Consider the following 19913-nt stretch of genomic DNA (forward strand, 5'->3'; position numbering starts at 1 on the left):
GGAAATATATGTGTGTGTTTGTGTGTGTATACATGCACATACAAGTGTCATTTCTTCAGTGTTATCACAGAAGTGAGTACACCCCTTAACATTTTGTAAATATTTAAGTATATTTAAGTTAAGATGAAGTGGAAGATGGGTAATAATTAGGGGAATGGAGACTTTGGGTTGTGGAGTCCACTTTTAAAAAAAAATACAAAAAAACCAGCCCTTAGAACTTGAACTTTGCTAATCAGAATAAAATGCTAAGTAGTCAGAGGAAGGTTGTAGCAGTATTGTCAGTCACCTATTGCACCTCATCATGAATCAAGTATTCTATATTTTAAAAAATACAAACTTATATCTTAGTTACTAGAGATCAAAGTGTCCAAGGAAATAGATTAATTCAAATGCAATGAATTAATCATTATACTGAAGTTAAAAGACAAGCAATTATCAGAATGGTGGCTATGGCAGAGATCTTTCTAAATTTTTAACATTTCATTTAACTTAAAATACTGGAAGTTGGAAAAGATTGGTGATCTGCCAATCATTTGTAGATATACCAAACCCATAGAATCCAGTCTAAGATTAAGAAATGCTGCTCCTCTATATCTTTCTTTTGAGTCTTGTATGATTTTGAATCTTGCTCCCCCACTCCACCACCCAGCTTCCAGTTGGTGCCATTTGGAATAAAACATTTATCTTAGATAATATCTAAGTTTCAAGGAATTGTTCATTTCATTCAATAATTTGTTATAATTGTTTTCAAATGCATTATTATTATATCCTATTAAATAAGAGTTCTAGATATTTCACTATATTTTTCTCATATCCCAATCCCCCTTTTCATTTTTTTTTTCATTGGAAATTGAATGCCTTATTATCTTACTTTTCATTTAATTTTTTATCTCTAAAAGGTAGCCAAAAATCTTTGGATTCTGCCATTAGTATCTTATGGAGCTTTGTGTTTGCATAATCGTTACTACTATATCATTTGCATAGCATTTCATCTTGTATCTCTTTCTACCTGAATCTTTAGCTGAAATATTTGTTTAGCTTTTCAGTTCTGGCCCGCCAGGACCTCCTAACCCAGGGGTGTCCAAACTTGGGAACTTTAAGACTTGTGGACTTCAACTCCCAGAATTCCCCAGCCAAGTTTGGACACCCCTGTCCTAACCAATTATAAATAATAAAAGAGAAAATGCCCATCCTTGCCTTTGACTTTCCATATTAAAAGATTGTAGAGATTATTCCATTTACTGTGAATTTTAACTTGTCAAAAGCTTTGTGTCTAAAAATATTTCCGTTGCCTTCCGTTGCAGCTCTAATGGGTTTATAAAAATTTATAACAAAAAACACCTGACTGAGCATGTTATATTATGTGTTTAATATATTATTGTTAAAATTATATGCTTTTGTGTGAGTGTTTGTCTGTTTTGGCAGGTCACTGCGTGGTGTGGCTCTCTGACTCTCACAGTTTAAATTTTTGGCTCTTTTTGTTGAACTTGTTCGCCACCCCTGCTGTAGAGAAACAGTCCGTGTCCTTGAGTTGTTATCAGTCTCCACAAACAAGCTGTAAACCAGTGTTTCTCAAACTTGGTGACTTTAAGTCCTGTGGACTTCAACTCCCAGAATCCCCCAGCCAGCTATGCTGGCTGGGGAATTCTGGGAGTTGAAGTCCACAGGACTTAAAGTCGCCAAGTTTGAGAAACACTGCTGTAAACCCTCCAACTTCAGTAAAGTCAAGGAAAGTAAAACAAAGGATAGATTGTTTCAGAAGAAAAAAGACCAAGTTCTGGCTTCCGAGTGGCAGATTCAACTTCCTCTTATTTGTTTCAGGCTTAAAAAAAAAAAAAATCTCTTAAGTGTCTTTAATAAAATTTAACAAACAGTAGGAGGAAGAATTGTTAAGATTAAAAAAAAAAGGGTTTTAGTTCAGCCAAAAATTAAGGTAACAAGAAGTAGAAAAAAACAAATCAATTCATTCACTTAAGAGGAGAAACGGGAAGCGTTACAATCACTTCAATCCACAAAACGTTGTTACATAGAAAAAAAGAAAAAAAAAACTTTCTAAGGCAGTCCAATTAAGATAAATTTCACAGCTTTGTTCTTAGCTTAAGTGTCTGTGAGAAATAGATAACAAAGATCTACCACCTTCAGGCAGAGCCATGGGAGGAATTGCCCAAAGCCCTCTAATCATCTCCTCCCATGGCACCTGGGAAGATTACATCACCCAGCAAGACTCAGGACAGCCTAGAGCAGGGGTGTCCAAACTTGGGAACTTTAAGACTTGTGGACTTCAACTCCCAGAATTCCCCAGCCAGCATAGCATGGCCCCATGGGAGCCTGACAACCAATCAGAATGCAAGATCAAGATCAAAGGCCAGAGAGGGCATAAAACCAGGGACTTTCAGCATCTCGGTTTCTTTTTGCTTCTTCACCCAACATCTGGAAGCATCTGATCCCCCTTTTCCATTCAGGAGCTCAAGCCATTGTGGTCCTGTCCACCATTAAAACCATCTTTCCAAACAGCCTCCATTGTTTCCAGTTTTCCCCACAGATGGTCATTTCTTCCAACAATTCCATAGGTTGTCTCGGGGTTTATGCTTGGGGTTTGGTCCAAAAGATCCTAAGGCCTTGGTCCCCCTCCCTGTCCATTTGAGTTTAGAGTCCTTCTGAGAAGTCGAGCCAGTCGTTTTCCAACTACGTCTTTCCCGGATCTTGGGAAGAGGCATCCCAAGCCCTTCTCGGAGATAATGCAGGTCCAGGAAGTCAAAACTTCACTTGGGGGCACCAAGCCTTCAGCCAGTGGCTCATTTCGGGGAGGAGGAGGAGGAGATGAGGGAGGGGAGGGAGAAGAGGGAGGGGGAACGAGAGGAGGAGGACAAGGAGGAGGAAAGGGGGAGGGAGAGGGGGAGGGAGGAGAGGGGGAAGGAGAAGAGAGAGGGTATGGAAGGAGGATTGGAAGGAGAAGGAGTGGGAGAGGGAATGGGAGGAGGAGGAGGAAGAAGAAGAAGAATAGAAGAAGAAGAAGAATAGAAGAAGAAGAAGAAGAAGAAGAAGAAGAAGAAGAAGAAGAAGAAGAAGAAGAAGAAGAAGAAGAAGAATTGAAGGAGAAGAATAGATGATGATGAAGAAGAAGAATTGACAAAGAAGAATTGACAAAGAAGAATTGAAGGAGAAGAAGAATTGAAGAGGAAGAAGAAGAATTGAAAGAGGAGGAGGAGGTGAACAACAACAACAACTATAGTATTAGTAGTAGTAGTAGTAGTAGTAGAAGAAGAAGAAGAAGAAGAAGAATTTATGAAGAAAAATAAGAATTGACGAAGAATTGAAGAAGGAGAAGAAGAATTAAAGAGAAAGAATTGAAGAAGGAGAAGAAGAAGAATTAAAGAGAAAGAAGATGAATTGAAGAAGAAAAGAAGAACAACAACTATAGTAGTAGTAGTAGTAAGAAGAACAATAATTGATGAAGAAGAACAATTGACGAAGAAGAATTGAAGGAGAAGAATTGAAGAAGAAAAAGAACAACAACTATAGCAGTAGTAATAGTAGTAGTAGTAGTAGTAGTAGTAGTACTAGAAGAAGAAGAAGAAGAAGAAGAAGAAGAAGAAGAAGAAGAAGAAGAAGAATTGATGAAGAAAAATAAGAATCGACGAAGAATTGAAAAGGAAGAAGAATTGAAGGAGAAGAAGAAGAATTAAAGAGAAAGAATTGAAGAAGGAGAAGAAGAATTAAAGAGAAAGAAGATGAATTGAAGAAGAAAAAGAAGAACAACAACAACTATAGTAGTAGTAGTAGTAGTAGTAGTAGTAAGAAGAAGAAGAACAATTGATGAAGAAGAACAATTGACGAAGAAGAACTGGAGGAGGAGGAGAAGAATTGAAGAAGAAAAAGAACAACAACTATAGTAGTAGTAATAGTAGTAGAAGAAGAGGAGGAGGAGGAGGAGGAGGAGGAGGAGGAGGAGGAGGAGGAGGAGGAGGAGGAAGAGGAAGAGGAAGCAAAAGAAGAAGAGCTAAACAACTCTGCTGGCTTTCCCTCTCAGACAACCTATGTGCTGCATTAATTGAGGTGGGGCAGAATCCTTCCCAAAGGCTCCAAATCCCACCCTCTCTTTTCCCCGGAGAGCAGTTGAGGTGGGTCCTTTCGTGGCTGAGACACCCCTCGGTCTGTCCCTCCTTCCTTGGGGGTGGGGGTGGGAGCGCGATTCCTCTCCTCCTAGGGTCTCAAGTTGTGCAGCGACACCCTCTCTTCCTGCTCTTCCTCTTCCTCCACCAGTGAAGAGAAGCGCGACTTTGCCCGAGCCAACCAGTCCCGTAGCTTCGACTCTGGAGTAACGGAGAAATCAAGAAACGAGCGATTAGCACAAGTGACCACAACTAAGCACGGTTTTACAGGCGGTCCTCGACTTACGACCGTTCGTTTAGTGACTGCTCCAAGTTACAACGGCACTGATAAAGATTGACGTCTCCCCTTTTTTCACACTTACACATGTTGAAGCATCTGTGATCAAAATTCAGACGGGTAACAACTGACTCTTATTTATGATGGTTACTGTCAACCTCCATCTTCCCTGAGTCTTTACGCTGCCCAGACTTGGGTCGGTGCTGGGGCTCAGGACCCCGGACAGCACCCCGAATTTCGGGGTAGCTGGTGAAGTATTTTAACGGAGATTCGGGTTAATGTCAGGGTTCCAAATAGCATCCAAAAGTAAATCAGAGTCCGAGGCAAAGAATTCCTCAAAGTTCCAATTTATCGTGTTGGCACATCTGGGAAAACCCGAATCTGAAAGCTTCCCGGTTTTCCCCACCCAGTTGAAAGTTCAAGATCTTGCCCCCACACCCACAAGTCCATCACATGGTCCAATCATCCACTGCCACGCTGGCAGCTTCCACCCATCCAGTTCCGGTCAGGTGCAGAGGTGCAGAGATAATGAATGACCTTGGCTTTCTAGAAAGAATTGTGTTATGGCTGCCTATCATCTAACTCTGTACAATCCTCCCTCACATTTTCCCACCATAGAAAATGCATAGCAGAATAAATAGAAAGTGTGGCAGGGCAAAGACCCAAAAGGAAAGATGGGTGCAGGCCTGACAGTTACAGAGTCCCTGACAGAGCTGGTATTCAGCCGGTTCGGACTCGTTTGCCCGAAATGGTAGCGGGAATCGCGCCCTTGCTCTATGCCGTCCTATTTAGGCACATTTTTGAGGCCAGAAGGGGTGTGTGCACTCGCAAAGCGGATGGGTGTGAATGAGGCAAACTAGTGGAAACAAAATGTGAAACCCACCACTGGTCCCAGAGTCATGTACAGGTAGTCCTCCACTTACAACAGTTCATTTAGTGACCATTCGAAGTTATGACTCTGAAAAAAGTGTCCTATGACCATTTTTCTCCTGTTATGACTGCTGCAGCATCCCCCTGGTCACGTGATCAAAATTCATACGCAGCTCGGCAACTGACTCATATTTATGACGGTCGCAGTGTCCCCGGGGTCATGTGATCACATTTCACGACCTTCGGACAAATCAACGAGGAAGCTGGATTTGCTTTGCAACCCTCTGACTAACTTCATATCTGAAGTGATCCACTTAACAACTGTGGCAAGGAAGGTCGTAAAATGGGGCAAAACCCAACAACTGTCTCTCGCTTAGCCACATAAATGTGGGGCTCAATTGTGGTCATAAGTTGAGGACTACCTGTACAGAGTTTGGGGGAATGGGAGGTGCCCTCCTCCAAAACTCCTGGCAGCTAGTCCTCGCCTTCTGTCCACAATGGAACCTGCCCGTCGTAGTCGCAAGCCATGACGATTGTAAAATAGATTTGTTTCGGGACCTTTTATGCAGCCGTCGTTAAGAAAACGCTGCGGTCGTTAAGCCAGCTGACAGTGCCCGATTTGGGGGAAAGTACATAAAATAGGCCAGGGGTGTCCAAACTTGGGAACTTTAAGACTTGTGGACTTCAACTCCCAGAATTCCCCAGCCAGCCATGCTGGCTGGGGAATTCTGGGAGTTGAAGTCCACAAGTCTTAAAGTTCCCAAGTTTGGTCACCTCTGAAATAGGCCAAATGACCAATTGTTTGGTAGAACAACCGTCAGAACTTCAGAACTGGGTTGTGACCAACCATAACGTCTGTCCGTTGTAACTTAACTGTCATTAAGTGAACAATTATAAGTCGAGGACTATCTGGCTGGAGAAGGAGATGCTAGCCTTAACCTAGATAGAATTCAGCCAAGTTGGTTTTTGTTCGATGGAGCCACACTGCCATCTGCTGGCAGATAGCAGGTAATGTTCTCCAAGGCAGAATAAGCAATAGCAGTAGCATTTAGACTTATATAGCGTTTCCAAGTCTTTTTACAGCCCTCTCTAAGCGGTTTACAAAGTCAGCCTTATTGCCCCCAACAATCTGGGCCCTCATTTGACCCACCTGGGAAGGACGGAAGGCTGAGTCGATCTTGGCCTGGTGAGATTCGAACTGCCAAATTGCAGGCAGCCGGCAGGCAGGCAGAAGGAGCCCTGCAGTACAGCATTCTAACCACTGCGCCACCACGGCTCATTAGTAAAAATAATAACAACAGAATAGCAGAGCTGGAAGGGACCTTGGAGGTCCTCTAGTCCAACCCCCTGCCTAGGCAGGAAACCCTATACCGTTTCAGACAAATAGCTATCCAACATCTTCTTAAAGACTTCCAGTGTTGGGGCATTCACAACTTCTGGAGGCAAGCTGTTCCACTGATTAATTGTTCTAACTGTCAGGAAATTTCTCCTCAGTTCTAGGTTGCTTCTCTCCTTGATTAGTTTCCACCCATTGCTTCTTGTTCTACCCTCAGGTGCCTTGGAGAATAGTTTGACTCCCTCTTCTTTGTGGCAACCCCCGAGATATTGGAAGACTGCTATTATGTCTCCCCTGGTCCTTCTTTCTCTTAAGCTAAACATACCCACTTCCTGCAACTGTTCTTCATATGTTTTAGCCTCTGGTCCTCTCATCATCCTTGTTGTTCTTCTCTGTGTTCTTTATAAAGTCTTTTACTTTACTTTATTTATTTATTTATTTTGTCGGACATGCACTAGATAACAGGTCCTTCGAACTCTGGTCCTTCCGACGCGCCCTAAAAAGTTGGCTTTTCCAGCAAGCCTGTTAATTTTATATAATTTTTAAAATGTTATTGTTATATTAATTGGGTTTGTTTTTTGGGTACTTATCTAATTTCCTTTTAACTTTTGGGATGTGTTTTTGTTTAATGTTGTACGCCGCCCTGAGTCCTTTGGGAGAAGGGCAGCATATAAATCCAATAAATCAAATCAAATCAATCAAATCAAATCAACAGGTATAAGGATAAACATGGACATGAACAAGGAGTGAGCACGAGTAAATGGGGATGGCAGGATAGGGATGGTAGGCACGATGGTGCATTTTTTTGTTATAGAGACCAAAACTGAATGCAAATATTCCAAGTGTGGCCTTACCAAGGCATTATAAAGTGGTATTAACACTTCACGTGATCTTGATTCTCTCCCTCTGTTGATGCAGCCTAGAACTGTGTTGGCTTTTTGGGCAGCTGCTGCACACGGCTGGCTCATATTTAAGTGGTTATCCACTAGGACATTTCCACACAACCTTTTCGCCATCACTAGTATAGGGTCTCTTGCCTGAGCAGGAGGTTGGACTAGAAGACCTCCAAGGTCCCTTCCAGCTCTTCTTATTCTGTTATCCCCTTGTGTCCTTCCTTTGGCCAGAGTAAAGCTTTTGTAAATCTCCACACAAAACAGAATCAGTTTTCTGGAAAAACACTATACTTCTGGAGGTTTACAGATTAAGAGTTGGAAGGAACCTTGGAGGTCATCTAGTCCAACCCCCCCCCCCCGCCCAAGCAACACACACTTCCACTCCACCTTCACTCCATAAAACCCTGTTGTGGCCCGCCAGCAGCCAGCAGAGCTGGCAGCAGATTCGGACAGTGAGGAGGGTTGGGGAGGAAGATGGGCCAGTCCTGGAGTCTGGGGAAGGCTCTGATGAGGGCTCTGGGTCGGAGGCAGAGAGGGGGACCAGGGCCGTATGTCAGTTATCAGCTGCCTTTGGAGTCAGACATCAGTGAGGCAGAAGAACAGCTGGAGCCTGTTCCCAGTGTGCGCATGCGCAGAGTTGCCAGAGGAAGGGAAGGAGTTAAAGAACAGGGGTCGACTTGGGAGTAAGGCCACAGGTGGACGGTGAATGGCCCCTCCCAGAGGAAATAAAAGAGGAGCGAAAGGGGAGTGGAGTTTGCAGGAGACATTTAGTTCCACTTGGGAGTAAGGCCACAGGTGGACGGTGAATTGACCCTCCCAGAGGGAATAAAAGAGGAGCAAAGGGGAGTGGAGCTTGCAGGAGACACTTAGTTCATTCCTGCATTCTTGCCAAGTGTTGCAGCGTCTGAAAGATATCGGCCTGGCTGCTCTCCAAGCCTGAGAAAGGTCGGTAATTGGGAACTATCTCGAAAGACTGTGGGAGAAGAAAGACTTGGCTGGAGAGGAATTCACTGTAAATTAAATAAAAGGGGTTTATCGGGACAAGGATGGCTTCGTGCTTCTGGGGAAGTCTGGGTCAGAACAAACCCAACCCACAGCTTAGAAAGTCACAAAGACAGGCGGGCACCAACTCTTGACACGGCCGTGGTGCTCGTCTTACCCGAAGAGGAATCCTTCTCCAGAAGGTTGAATCCCACGGGGTCTTCTCTGAGGGCATCGATTTTTTCATTCCAGTCTTCCCAGTTGACTTCTTCTACGCTAGAAAAAGACCCCCAAGAGGGATAAGTAGCAGTAAGAGAATCTTGCGAGTGTCAGAGGGCCTCCGCCCCCTCTTGATGCGCGAGAGAATCAGGGAGGGGCCATTTCCGAAGGGACGTGTTTCATACCCCAGTTGGGCACGTGGTGAAGCTTACCGGAAAAACCACCTCTTGTCCTCAGAGCCGATGGGGAGGTAACAGCCGGCCCTCTGGGTCTTTTTCCAGCACCAGATCCAATTTCTCTCGATCTCCAGAATAGCGATGGCTCTCTGCAAATAGAGGGGTTGGTGATCAGAGGTTATGAAAGGGGGAGAGAGAGAGAGAGAGAGATGGAAGATAGATAGGTAGGTAGGTAGGTAGGTAGGTAGGTAGGTAGGTAGGTAGGTAGGTAGGTAGATAGATAGAGATAGATAGACAGATAGATGGAAGATAGATAGAGGAAGGAAGGAAGGAAGGAAGAAAGGAAGGAAGGAAGGAAGGAAGGAAGGAAGGAAGGATATGTGGATGGATGGATGGATGGATGGATGGATGGATGGATGGATGGATGGATGGACAGGTGAGCAAGTAGGTAGGTAAATGATAGATAGATAGATAGATAGATAGATAGATAGATAGATAGATAGATAGACAGACAGACAGACAGATAGATAGATGGAAGAGATAGAGGAAGGAAGGAACAAAGGAAGGAAGGGAGGAAGGATATGTGGATGGATAGATGGATAGACAGGTAGGTAGGTAGGTAAATGATTGATAGATAGATATGATGATGATGATGATGATGATGATGATGATGATGATGATGATGGATAGATAGATGGATAGATAGATGGAAGATAGATAGTTAGAGGAAGGAAGGAAGGAAGGAAGGAAGGAAGGAAGGAAGGAAGGTAGGAAGGTAGGAAGGAAGGAAGGAAGGAATGAAGGAAGGAAGGAAGGAAGGAAGGAAGGAAGGATATGTGGAGGGATGGAGGGATGGATGGAGGGAGGGAGGGATGGACAGGTGGTTAGGTAGGTAGGTAGGTAAATGATAGATAGACAGACAGACAGCAAGATAGATAGAGGAAGGAAGGAAGGAACAAAGGGAGGAAGGATATGTGAATGGATGGATGGATGGATGGATGGATGGACAGGTGGGTAGATAGGTAGGTAAATGATTAATAGATAGATAAATATGATGATGATGATGATGAGATAGATAGATAGATAGATAGATAGATAGATAGATAGATAGATAGATAGATAGATAGAAGATTGATAGTTAAAGGAAGGAAGGATATGTGGATGGATGAATGGACAGGCAGGTAGGTAAATGATTGATAGATAGATAGATGTAATAGATGAGATAGATAGATAGATAGATAGATAGATGGATGGATGGATGGATGGATGGATGGATGGATGGATGGACGGATGTAATAGATAGATAGATAGATAGATAGATAGATAGATAGATAGATAGAAGATTGATAGTTAAAGGAAGGAAGGATATGTGGATGGATGAATGGACAGGCAGGTAGGTAAATGATTGATAGATAGATAGATGTAATAGATGAGATAGATAGATAGATAGATAGATAGATAGATAGATGGATGGATGGATGGATGGATGGATGGATGGATGGATGGATGGATGGATGGACGGATGTAATAGATAGATAGATAGATAGATAGATAGATAGATAGATAGATAGATAGATAGATAGATAGATAGATAGATAGATGATTGATTCCTGCTGGGCCAGGACTCCCGAACCGTCCCAATGGAAGGAAGGGGCCTTACCTGCAACTGCCAGACACTCTGACTGTAGCCAGAGACGTTGGTGACCGTTTCACTCATCAGGGCGATCAGCATGTTGAGCAAGAGGATGTAGGTCAAGATGACAAACAGGAGGACCAAGAGCATCGCAAGGTCGCTGTACTTCACGTTCTCGTTGTACTCCAGGTCGCCCATGCCGATGGTGAACCTGAAGAGCAGCAGGGCCGTCTGAAACAGCCCCGAATACACGGCCTGGTCTTTAGAGTCGTCGTTGAGCGGGACAGACGCGTTGCGGGCGGAGTGGGAAGCGTCCCCGGTGAGAACGATGAGAGCTGGAAGGAGCCATTGAAATGTCAATGTAGGGAGACATCATTTCAGACCAAGGTTTGTCCAGTCTTTTCTTAGAAACGTCTTTCACTCATCCATTCACTCATTTATTCATTCATTCATTCACTCTCATTCATTCATTCATTTACTCATTCATTCATTCACTCACCCATTCATTCACTCTTTAATCATTCATCTATTCACTCCATTTAATTGATTTACTCATTTACTCATTCATTCACTCATTCACTCGCTCACACACTCATTCACTCATTCAGAACTAAGAAGAAATTTCCTGACAGAACAATTAACCAGTGGAACTACCTGCCTCCAGAACAGGGCTGGTGGTATTCACTTACCTTCCCTACTGGTTCGCAAATGTGAGCACATGTGCCAGGTCCATGCATGCACTCAGCCTTCCACGCATGCGCTTTGGCAAAAAAAAACCAGCCTATACGGGCATAGAGCTGGGGGAGGGGCACCCGGGATTTCCACACTAGAGGTTTGGGCAAACTGGTCTGAACTAGCAGAATACCCCCCTCTGCTCCAGAAGTTGTGGATGCCCCAACAATGGACGTTTTTAAGTAGATGTTGGATAGCCATCTGTCTAAAACGGTGTAGGGTTTCCTGCCTAAGCAGGGGGTTGGACTAGAAGACCTCCAAGGTCCCTTCCAACTCTGTTATTCTATTCTATTTATCTATTAATTCTTTTACTCACTCATTCACTCATTCATTCACCTATTCATTCATTCTCATTCATTCATTCACATACTCATTCACTTCTTTACTAATTCATTCACTAATTTATTCACTCATTTATTCACCTATTCATTCACTCACTCACTCACTCATTCATTTATTCATTCACTTCCTCATTCACTCATTCACTTGCACATTCACTCATTCATTCACTCAATCACTTATTTACCCATTAATTCATTAATTCATTCACTTGCTCATTCATTAATTCATTCACTTGCTCATTCATTCATTCACTCATTCACTTATTTACCCATTAATTAATTAATTCATTCAGTCATTCATTCACTTGCTCATTCATTCACTCATTCACTCATTCACTCATTCACTCACTCATTCACTTGCACATTCACTCATTCACTTGCACATTCACTCATTCATTCACTCAATCACTTATTTACCCATTAATTAATTAATTAACTAATTCATTAATTAACTAATTCATTCATTCATTTGATTTGTGTGGCCACCCTTCTCAAACAAGCTTCTCCACCTGGCTTCAGCTGGTGGATCTTCTGCCTGCTCCAAAACTGAAATCTCCTAACCCCCCTCCTCCCACCACCCCGATTAAGGTACACCTGCAGCCGAAATCTTTCCTAATACAAATATAAATTCCAGCCCATCAGTCCTAGAGGGGATTCTCAGGTTTCAAAAGAGGCCCGCTGGACCATCTCTTTGACCAAGGTCACTAAGAGCAGCAACTTTCCTTGATCCATGACTCCCTCCTGCTCAGGTGGAAATGAGGAAGGGCTCACCTGGACCTCTCCATGACACTCACCTGTTGCAAAGCCAAACAGGAAGATCACATAAACCATCAGGAAGTGCAGGAGGTCCCTCAAGATGGCCTGGAACGAGAACGAGAAGCCACGTGGAGATCGGGAATCTTCAGCCTCAGCCCCTTTAAGATGGGTGGACTTCAACTCCCCAAATCCACGGATATTAAGATCAAGGCTCCCCTCGCACATCTGTGCTAGTCGTTCCCCACTCTAGGGGGCGGTGCTCATCTCTTTTCAAAGCCGAAGAGCCAGCGCTGTCCGAAGACGTCTCCGTGGTCATGTGGCTGGCATGACTCAACCCCAAAGGCGCACGGAACGCTGTTCCCTTCCCACCAAAGGTGGATCCTATTTTTCTACTTGCATTTTTTGCCTGCTTTCGAACTGCTAGGTTGTCAGAAGCTGGGACAAGGAACGGGAGCTCACTCCGTTACGCGGCGCTAGGGATTCAAACCGCTAAACTGCCGACCTTTCTGATCGACAAGCTCAGCATCTTAGCCACTGAGCCACCGCCTCTCTTCGGATCTTAAAGGGGTGCCCAGTTTGAAAACCACTGTTGTTAGGTTATCCCATTGCTGAAATGGTTAATACCAGCCATACTGCTAACTGGGCAGGAATGACAAAAATGCAGGTTGTTGTCAATTAAAGGAGAAAGTATTTACTGTATTTTTCGGAGTATAAGACGCACCTTTTCCCCCACAAAAAAGAGGCTGAAAATCTGGGTGTGTCTTATACACTGAATAAAAGCATTTTTGGCCTCCTGAAACCCCGTCTCCCCCTTCACCAAAACGGCCATGGAGAGCCTTTAGGAGCCTTGCAGAGTGCTGCTGGGAGTTAGGGAGGGCAGAAATGAGCAAAAATCGGGCCGTTTTTTGCTCAATTTTGCACCCCCCCCCAGCCCCTGAGGAGTCTCCTAAAAGTTATGCTTGCCCTTTTTTTTCATGAAAAACAGGCCATTTTTTGGGAGGTCTGCAGAGTGCAAAAACCTTTTTTTTAAATTTGCCTCTTCAAAACCTTGGTGAGTCTTATACTCCAGTGCATCTTAAACTCCGAAAAATACGATAATTCAGGTTTGAAATGAGGGGTCCTTGGTGCTCTCTGAGCTTGCCTCTTTTCTTGTAGACATTTCATGACCCAACTAGGGAACGTCATCAGTGCTAGTAAGGAGTGCTGTTTGATGTCAGTTTATATTCTGGTGATTTGCTTGTCTGTGAAGGTGGAGGTGATTACTGGTGGAGATTTGTTAGAGTCTTTTTTTTTCTGTTTTGGGCTGTTTGATTGTCTCTTTTGCACAGTCTATAGATGTTGTTAGTATCTATGTGTCTATTGATGGCTGATTTGTCAGAGTGCCAGGCTTCTTTGGCCTTGCCCTGGTCTAGAATTGGACACCTCTGATCTAGATGCTCAATGCAACCTTCCTTCCTTTTGTTTGTTCGTTCCTTCCTTCCTTCCTTTCCTCCTTCCTTCCTTCCTTGCCTCCTTTCTTTCCTTCCTTCCTATTTTGACCGAGGCTTCCCAAGAGCCTGAAGCCAACTCCTTGTCCCAACAAAAAACCCTTTTATTAATTGACTGTGAATTCTGCTCCTTCACAACCAGCAAAATCTTTCAAGGGAGGATTCACAGTCACAGACCTTCTCTGGCTTGGAGAGCTGCCAGGCTAATATCTGCAGAACTTGGCAAGGAGTCTCAGAGAGTCACCAACCAATGAAGTGAACTAATTGTCTCCTGCAAACTCCACTCCCCTTTCGCTCCTCTTTTATTCCCTCTGGGAGGGGCCATTCATCGCCCACCTGTGGCCTTATTCCCAAGTTGACCCCTGTTCTTTAACTCCTTCCCTTCCTCTGGCAACTCTGCGCATGCGCACACTGGGAACAGGCTCCAGCTATTCTTCTGCCCCACTGATGTCTGACTCCAAAGGCAGCTGATAACTGACATACAGCCTTGGCCCCCTCTCTACCTCCGACACAGAGCCCTCATCCGAGCCTTCCCCAGACTCCAGGACTGGCCCAGGTTCCTACCCAACCCTCCTCACTGTCTGAATCTGCTGCCAGCTCCACTGGCTGCTGGCAGTTCATAACACTTTCTTCCTTTCTTCCTTCTCCAGCACCTCTCCACAAATAATAAGCGCTCAGATCAGCATAGATTAACTCCAAGGTTAACTTCAGACCAACAACCAAGTAAGCAATACCCCTATCAAGAAACTGCCAAAGAGCAATAAGAAAACAGCCCAAACAGGCCCCCACCCACACAGATAGGCAAGACACCAGAATATAAACTGACAGCAAACAACACACCTTACTGGCACTGATGACGTTACCTAGTTGGGTCATGAAACGTCTGGAAGAAAACAACCAAGCTCAGAGAGCACCAAGGACCCCTCACATGTTGTCCTCGTTTAAGAACTGCCTTGCACAGCAATTTTTCGCACTTAGGAGGAAAAAGTACCGTATTTTTCAGAGTATAAGACGTACCAAAATTTTGAAAAGGCAAATTAAAAAAAAAGTTTTTGCACTCTGCAGACCTCCCTTTTTTCTCAAAGAAAGGGCATGCATAGCCTTTAGGAGGATTATAGAGTGCTTCTGGGGCGGGGGGAGGCAAAAAGGAGCAAAAAACCGGCCCATTTTTCACTTATTTTTTGCCCTTCCCAGCCCCCAGGAGCACTTTGCATGCCTCAATACAATAGCAGAGTTGGAAGGGACCTCAGAGGTCTTCTAGTCCAACCCCCTGCCTAGGCAGGAAACCCTATACCATTCTAGACAAATGGCTATCCAACATCTTCTTAAATACTTCCAGTGTTGGGGCATTCACAACTTCTGGAGGCAAGTTGTTCCATGGGTTAATTGTTCTATCAGGAAATTTATCCTAGATTGCTTCTCTCCTTGATTAGTTTCCACCCATTGCTTCTTGTTCTACCCTCAGGTGCCTTGGAGAATAGTTTGACTCCCTCTTCTTTGGGGCAACCCCTGAGATATTGGAAGACTGCTATCATGTCTCCCCTAGTCCTTCTTTCTCTTAAGCTAAACATACCCAGTTCCTGCAACCGTTCTTCATATGTTTTAGTCTCCAGTCCCCTAATCATCTTTGTTGCTCTTCTCTGCACTCTTTCTAGAGTCTCCACATCTTTTCTACATCGTGTTGACCAAAACTGAATGCAGTATTCCAAGTGTGGCCTTATCAAGGCATTATAAAGTGGTATTAACACTTCACGTGATCTTGATCCCAAAACCTCTGCACCTCCATTTTTGCAAAGAGGGGGGGTTTTGGAAGGCCAAAAATGCTGTATTCAGTGTATAAGATGCACCCAGATTTTCACCCTCTTTTGGGGGGGGAGGGGAAAGGTGCGTCTTATACTCTGAAAAATATAGTAGCTTTGCAAACCAGTCCTTGCATTTAGGACCTTTGCCAGAAAGTGAAAATCAAATCCTGAACGTTGTGAGGTTTCGCATCGTGACCGCTTCACTTAACGACCAAGCCGCCGGTTTCAGTTGCGGTTGTTAAAACGAGGGCGGCCTGCAATGGGCCGGCTTCATTTAGATTCTGAGCTACCCTGTGAAATCGGAAGCCATCCGGTATTTGGAAAGGGAAATGATCCGATACCTTCTGAATCATCACGATGTAGATTCCCGTCTGCTGAAGACCCCGGGTGTAATAGAGCATGTTCACCCAGCCCAAAAGCAAAGCGAACACCATGGGCAGCACATAGGTTTCCATGCTTGCAAAGAACATCACGGACGCGGCCAGGATGGCGAGGGCCTGCACAAACCTGGGAAAGGCCAGAGAGAGAAGCAGAGAAGAGCAACGAAGATGATTAAAGGCCTGGAGACAAAAAACGCATGAAGAACGGTTGCAGGATTTGGGGATTGGCTAGTCTAAAGAAAAGAAGGACTAGGGGGGGACATGGTAGCAGTATTTGAGGGGTACTTCCAGTATTTAAGGGGCTGCCCCAAAGAAGAAGAGGTCAACGTATTTTCCAAAGCACCCGAAGGCAGGGACGAGAAGCAACGGATGGAAACAAATCAAGCAGAGATGCAACCTGGAATTAAGATGAAACTTCCCAACAGTGAGAAAACAATTAACGTCGCTTTGGCCCAGTCTATCCAATGAGGTTTTGGCGTGGTCTACCCAATGCAATGAGGAAACATGTCATCAATTTGGGGAGTGGCATCATGCTGGCCACACCCACCCAATTGGCCACGCCCTGCCAGCCCCTCAAGGTCAACCACAGCTCTGATGCAGCCCTCAATGAAATCGAGTTTGACACCCTGGGATTAGTGCACATTGTCTCTAATCCTTCCAGAAAAACAACAATGTATACGAACGTACAGGAATATTTCGAAGCAACTGTCCACTAGAAGACTTTTCCAAGAGAAGCGCCGTCTCCAGAAGTAAAAGCTCTAAACGGGAGTAAATAAGAACAGAAATCAGAACGCAAAACTGTCAGGCCTGCCGCCATCTTTTCTCTTGGATCTTTGGCCTGCCACACTTTCTGTTATTCCACTATGCCTTTTCTATGGTGGGAAAATGGGAGGTGGGGATTGTAAGGAGTTAGATGCTATGTAGCCATAACAAAATTCTTTCTAGAAAGCCAAGGTCATCCTTTGTCTTTGCACCTCTGCACCTGACCGGAACTGAAGGGGTGGAACTGCCAGCATGGCAGTGGGAGATTGGACCATGGGATGGACTGGTGGGTATGGGGGCAAGATCTTCATACTGGCCGACTGTTAATTTAGGGGAAATTGTGCAAGTCTCTTGAGAGTGGAGCGGAGCTACTTGCACCTAGCGTGCCAATCTGCCGTGCCACAGCTTGTGCCATGGTGTGGTGGCAGCAATGTATTCAGATGAGTGGTTCTATTGAGGCCTATCAGCTCTCCAGCAGCCGAATCAGAGGAGGGGGCATGGGAATCAGGGTCGGCATCAAGGCAACATGAGAGCTCCGAGGGGGAAGAGGGAATGGAGCTATCAGAGAGAGAGAGAAACAGAGGCGAAGCCTGGGCCGTCCGTCAGCTCTCAGATGGAGAGTCAACAGCCCCCAGGTCTGGAGGTGGCTGATGAGGAAGAGGAGGAACAGCTGGGCCCAGTGCCTGATGCGCAGATGCACAAAAGGCAGAGGAGAGGAGAGCAGTGGAAATCTATGGGCCGGTCTATGTTTTCTGTTCTGTGTCACTTCAGTGTTGAAGACAGGCGCAGGCTGTTGGGGATGTGTTTGTGTTGTCTGCATCTCAAACTGAAGCGCACATGCTTTCTGTAGTCTTCAATTTTTTGGGAAATCCATTCATCCTGTGCCATTTGAAGGGTGTTCATCCCAAAGTGCATCGCTAAATATCTATGGATATTCTCCATCATCCATGTCGTCGGTGGTGGGATTCAGCCAGTTCAGGGCAGTTCAGGCAAACTGGTTGTTAAATTGCTGGCTGGCCCTGCCCCTTCCAGGAGTCCCCACACAACCCATTTTGGCTCCCAGCAAGGAGGCCTACTAGGTCCAAAATGGGGTGAGAGAATATGTCGTGGGCTCACCGCGATCCGTTTATGCTCCCAGGGGTTGCAGGAGGCCGAGTGCTGCCTGTCACACCCCTATGGCCAGGTTCACCCAGCCGGTCATTAGGGCAGAGAACCGATTGTTAAATTATTTGAATCCCACCACTGCATGTGGTGGTTGTCCCAAAGGTATTTTTTCAGGAGGAAACTGGACTTCCTTGTTTTTTCTTTGAAGACATTTCGCTTAGCTTCTCTGAAACTTCTTCAGCTCTGACAGGATAGTGGGGAATGTCCTTGCAGACAGCTGGTCATTTGCATCCTTGGTTGTTAAATGTACAGTTGTAAGATAAGGGCTACATATATTAAAAATGCATGTGTGGTCAGAGGAGCCATAAACAAAAAAAGGGACATCCTACCTGAGCAATGAAGAGATAAATGCCACCAATTAAAATGACCACAGCTCCAAGAAGTCTTAATAACTTCGGGAATGTCACCGTTGTTGGAACAAGAGGCTGTAAAGAGAGGAAGAGAGCAGGCTAAGGACGGGGACTTTGCTGTTGGGGAAGATGGCAGAGCCTTCAGATCGGTATTCCTCAACTTTGGCAGCTTTAAAAGGGGTGCACTTCCACTCCCAGAATTCACCAGCCAGCATGTTTTAAAATGGGTGGACTTCAACTTCAGAGATTATCATGAGATAAAGGTTTGGAGGCTTTGCTAAGATCCCAGGTAAACTACATCTACAGCATTCCCCCTATCTACTAAGTTAAGAATTCTACTGAAGTTGTTGAAATTAGTCTCTCGTGATTTGCTTATTACAAAGCCATGCTGGCTCCTGTGAATAGTAGCATGGCTTCCAAACACATTATTTAAATAAAATACATCCACACAACTCCATCAGCCTTTGTAAACATATTCTTATTTTGGATTGATACGGTTATTAGTTTGCTTAAGTTTTTATCCTTTTTTTCCCGGAGTTCAATACAGGTAGTCCTACCTAAGTTTACATCAGTTCATTTAGTAACTGTTCAAAGTTACAACGGCTTTGACGTATCACCATTTCACAGTTATGACCTTTGCAGAATCCCCATGATCACGTGAACAAAACTGACACCCTTGGCAACTGACTCATGTTTATGACCATTGCTGTGTCCCAAGGTCCCTGTGATCCCCTTTTGTGACCTTTTGATAAGCAAAGTCAATGGGGAAGCCAGATTCGCTTACTAACGTATCAACAGGGGCGATTCACTTAACAATTGTGGCGAGAAAAGTTGTAAAATGGATCAAAACTCACTTAACAACATACATTTCAGGGTCAGTTTTGGTCATAAGTCGAGGACTACTTGTAGTATTCTCCAGTGGTGAAATTCAATTTTTTTACTACCAGTTCTGTGGGCGTGGCAGGGGAAGGATACTGCAAAATCTCCATTCCCACCCCACTCTGGAGCCAGCCAGAGATGGTATTTGCCAGTTCTCCAAACTACTCAAAATTTCCGCTACCGGTTCTCCAGAACCTGTCAGAACCTGCTGAATTTCACCCCTGGTATTCTCCCTTTTTTGAGAGAAAGAGTTTGGTTGGACTTACAGAAAGGGACTAACTCAAATTCACCCCCTTCTCTTTACCAAGAACATCAATTTCTTTAAAAAATAGTTACCTCACCATTTAGAGGCCGGTAATAAGCAGTGCTTGTGTAGATGAGCATGAAAATCAGGTGGATGAATAAACTGAAGAAAAACCTTTTCCTAATGAAGGATTCCCACTTGTGCTGAAGTAGCTTGTTCAAAGGCTCCAGGGCCACCATTTTATATCGGTTCTGTGGAGGGAAAATGTCATAGAATTGCGGAGTTGCTGGTGTCCAAATGGAGTAAGAGATGCTGATACAAACTTGTAGTTTTATATAAATAAATATATTTTACAACTATATATACAGCAAACAAGGTAGTCAGGCAAACAGGAGCATCATGAGGTAATAGTGGCGAATATCTCTAACTCGGGTGTATGGGAACTCTAAATTCCGCTGAAGATGTTACCTAGCCTGGCAACAAAATGTTTGGAAACCATCCCACAAGCTCAGAGAACAA

General features: G+C 44.4%; 1 protein-coding gene across 1 annotated transcript in view; it reads right to left on the reverse strand.

The window, feature by feature from the left end:
• Positions 1 to 4177: 4177 nt before the first annotated feature.
• Positions 4178 to 19913, reverse strand: part of LOC309388239 (transient receptor potential cation channel subfamily V member 2-like) — a 29753-nt gene continuing 14017 nt past the window's right edge. The window contains exons 8-16 of the mRNA XM_081945411.1: positions 19487 to 19645; positions 18251 to 18346; positions 16683 to 16753; positions 15957 to 16122; positions 12365 to 12431; positions 10525 to 10832; positions 8901 to 9013; positions 8648 to 8745; positions 4178 to 4313 (exon numbers count right to left, since the gene is read on the reverse strand). Coding sequence (XP_081801537.1) covers positions 4204 to 4313; positions 8648 to 8745; positions 8901 to 9013; positions 10525 to 10832; positions 12365 to 12431; positions 15957 to 16122; positions 16683 to 16753; positions 18251 to 18346; positions 19487 to 19645 — 1188 coding nt within the window. The 3' untranslated portion in view covers positions 4178 to 4203. The remainder of the gene's footprint in view (positions 4314 to 8647; positions 8746 to 8900; positions 9014 to 10524; positions 10833 to 12364; positions 12432 to 15956; positions 16123 to 16682; positions 16754 to 18250; positions 18347 to 19486; positions 19646 to 19913) is intronic.

Source organism: Natrix helvetica, assembly GCF_964273705.1.
Source record: "Natrix helvetica genome assembly, chromosome: 2".
NCBI lineage: Eukaryota > Metazoa > Chordata > Lepidosauria > Squamata > Natricidae > Natrix > Natrix helvetica.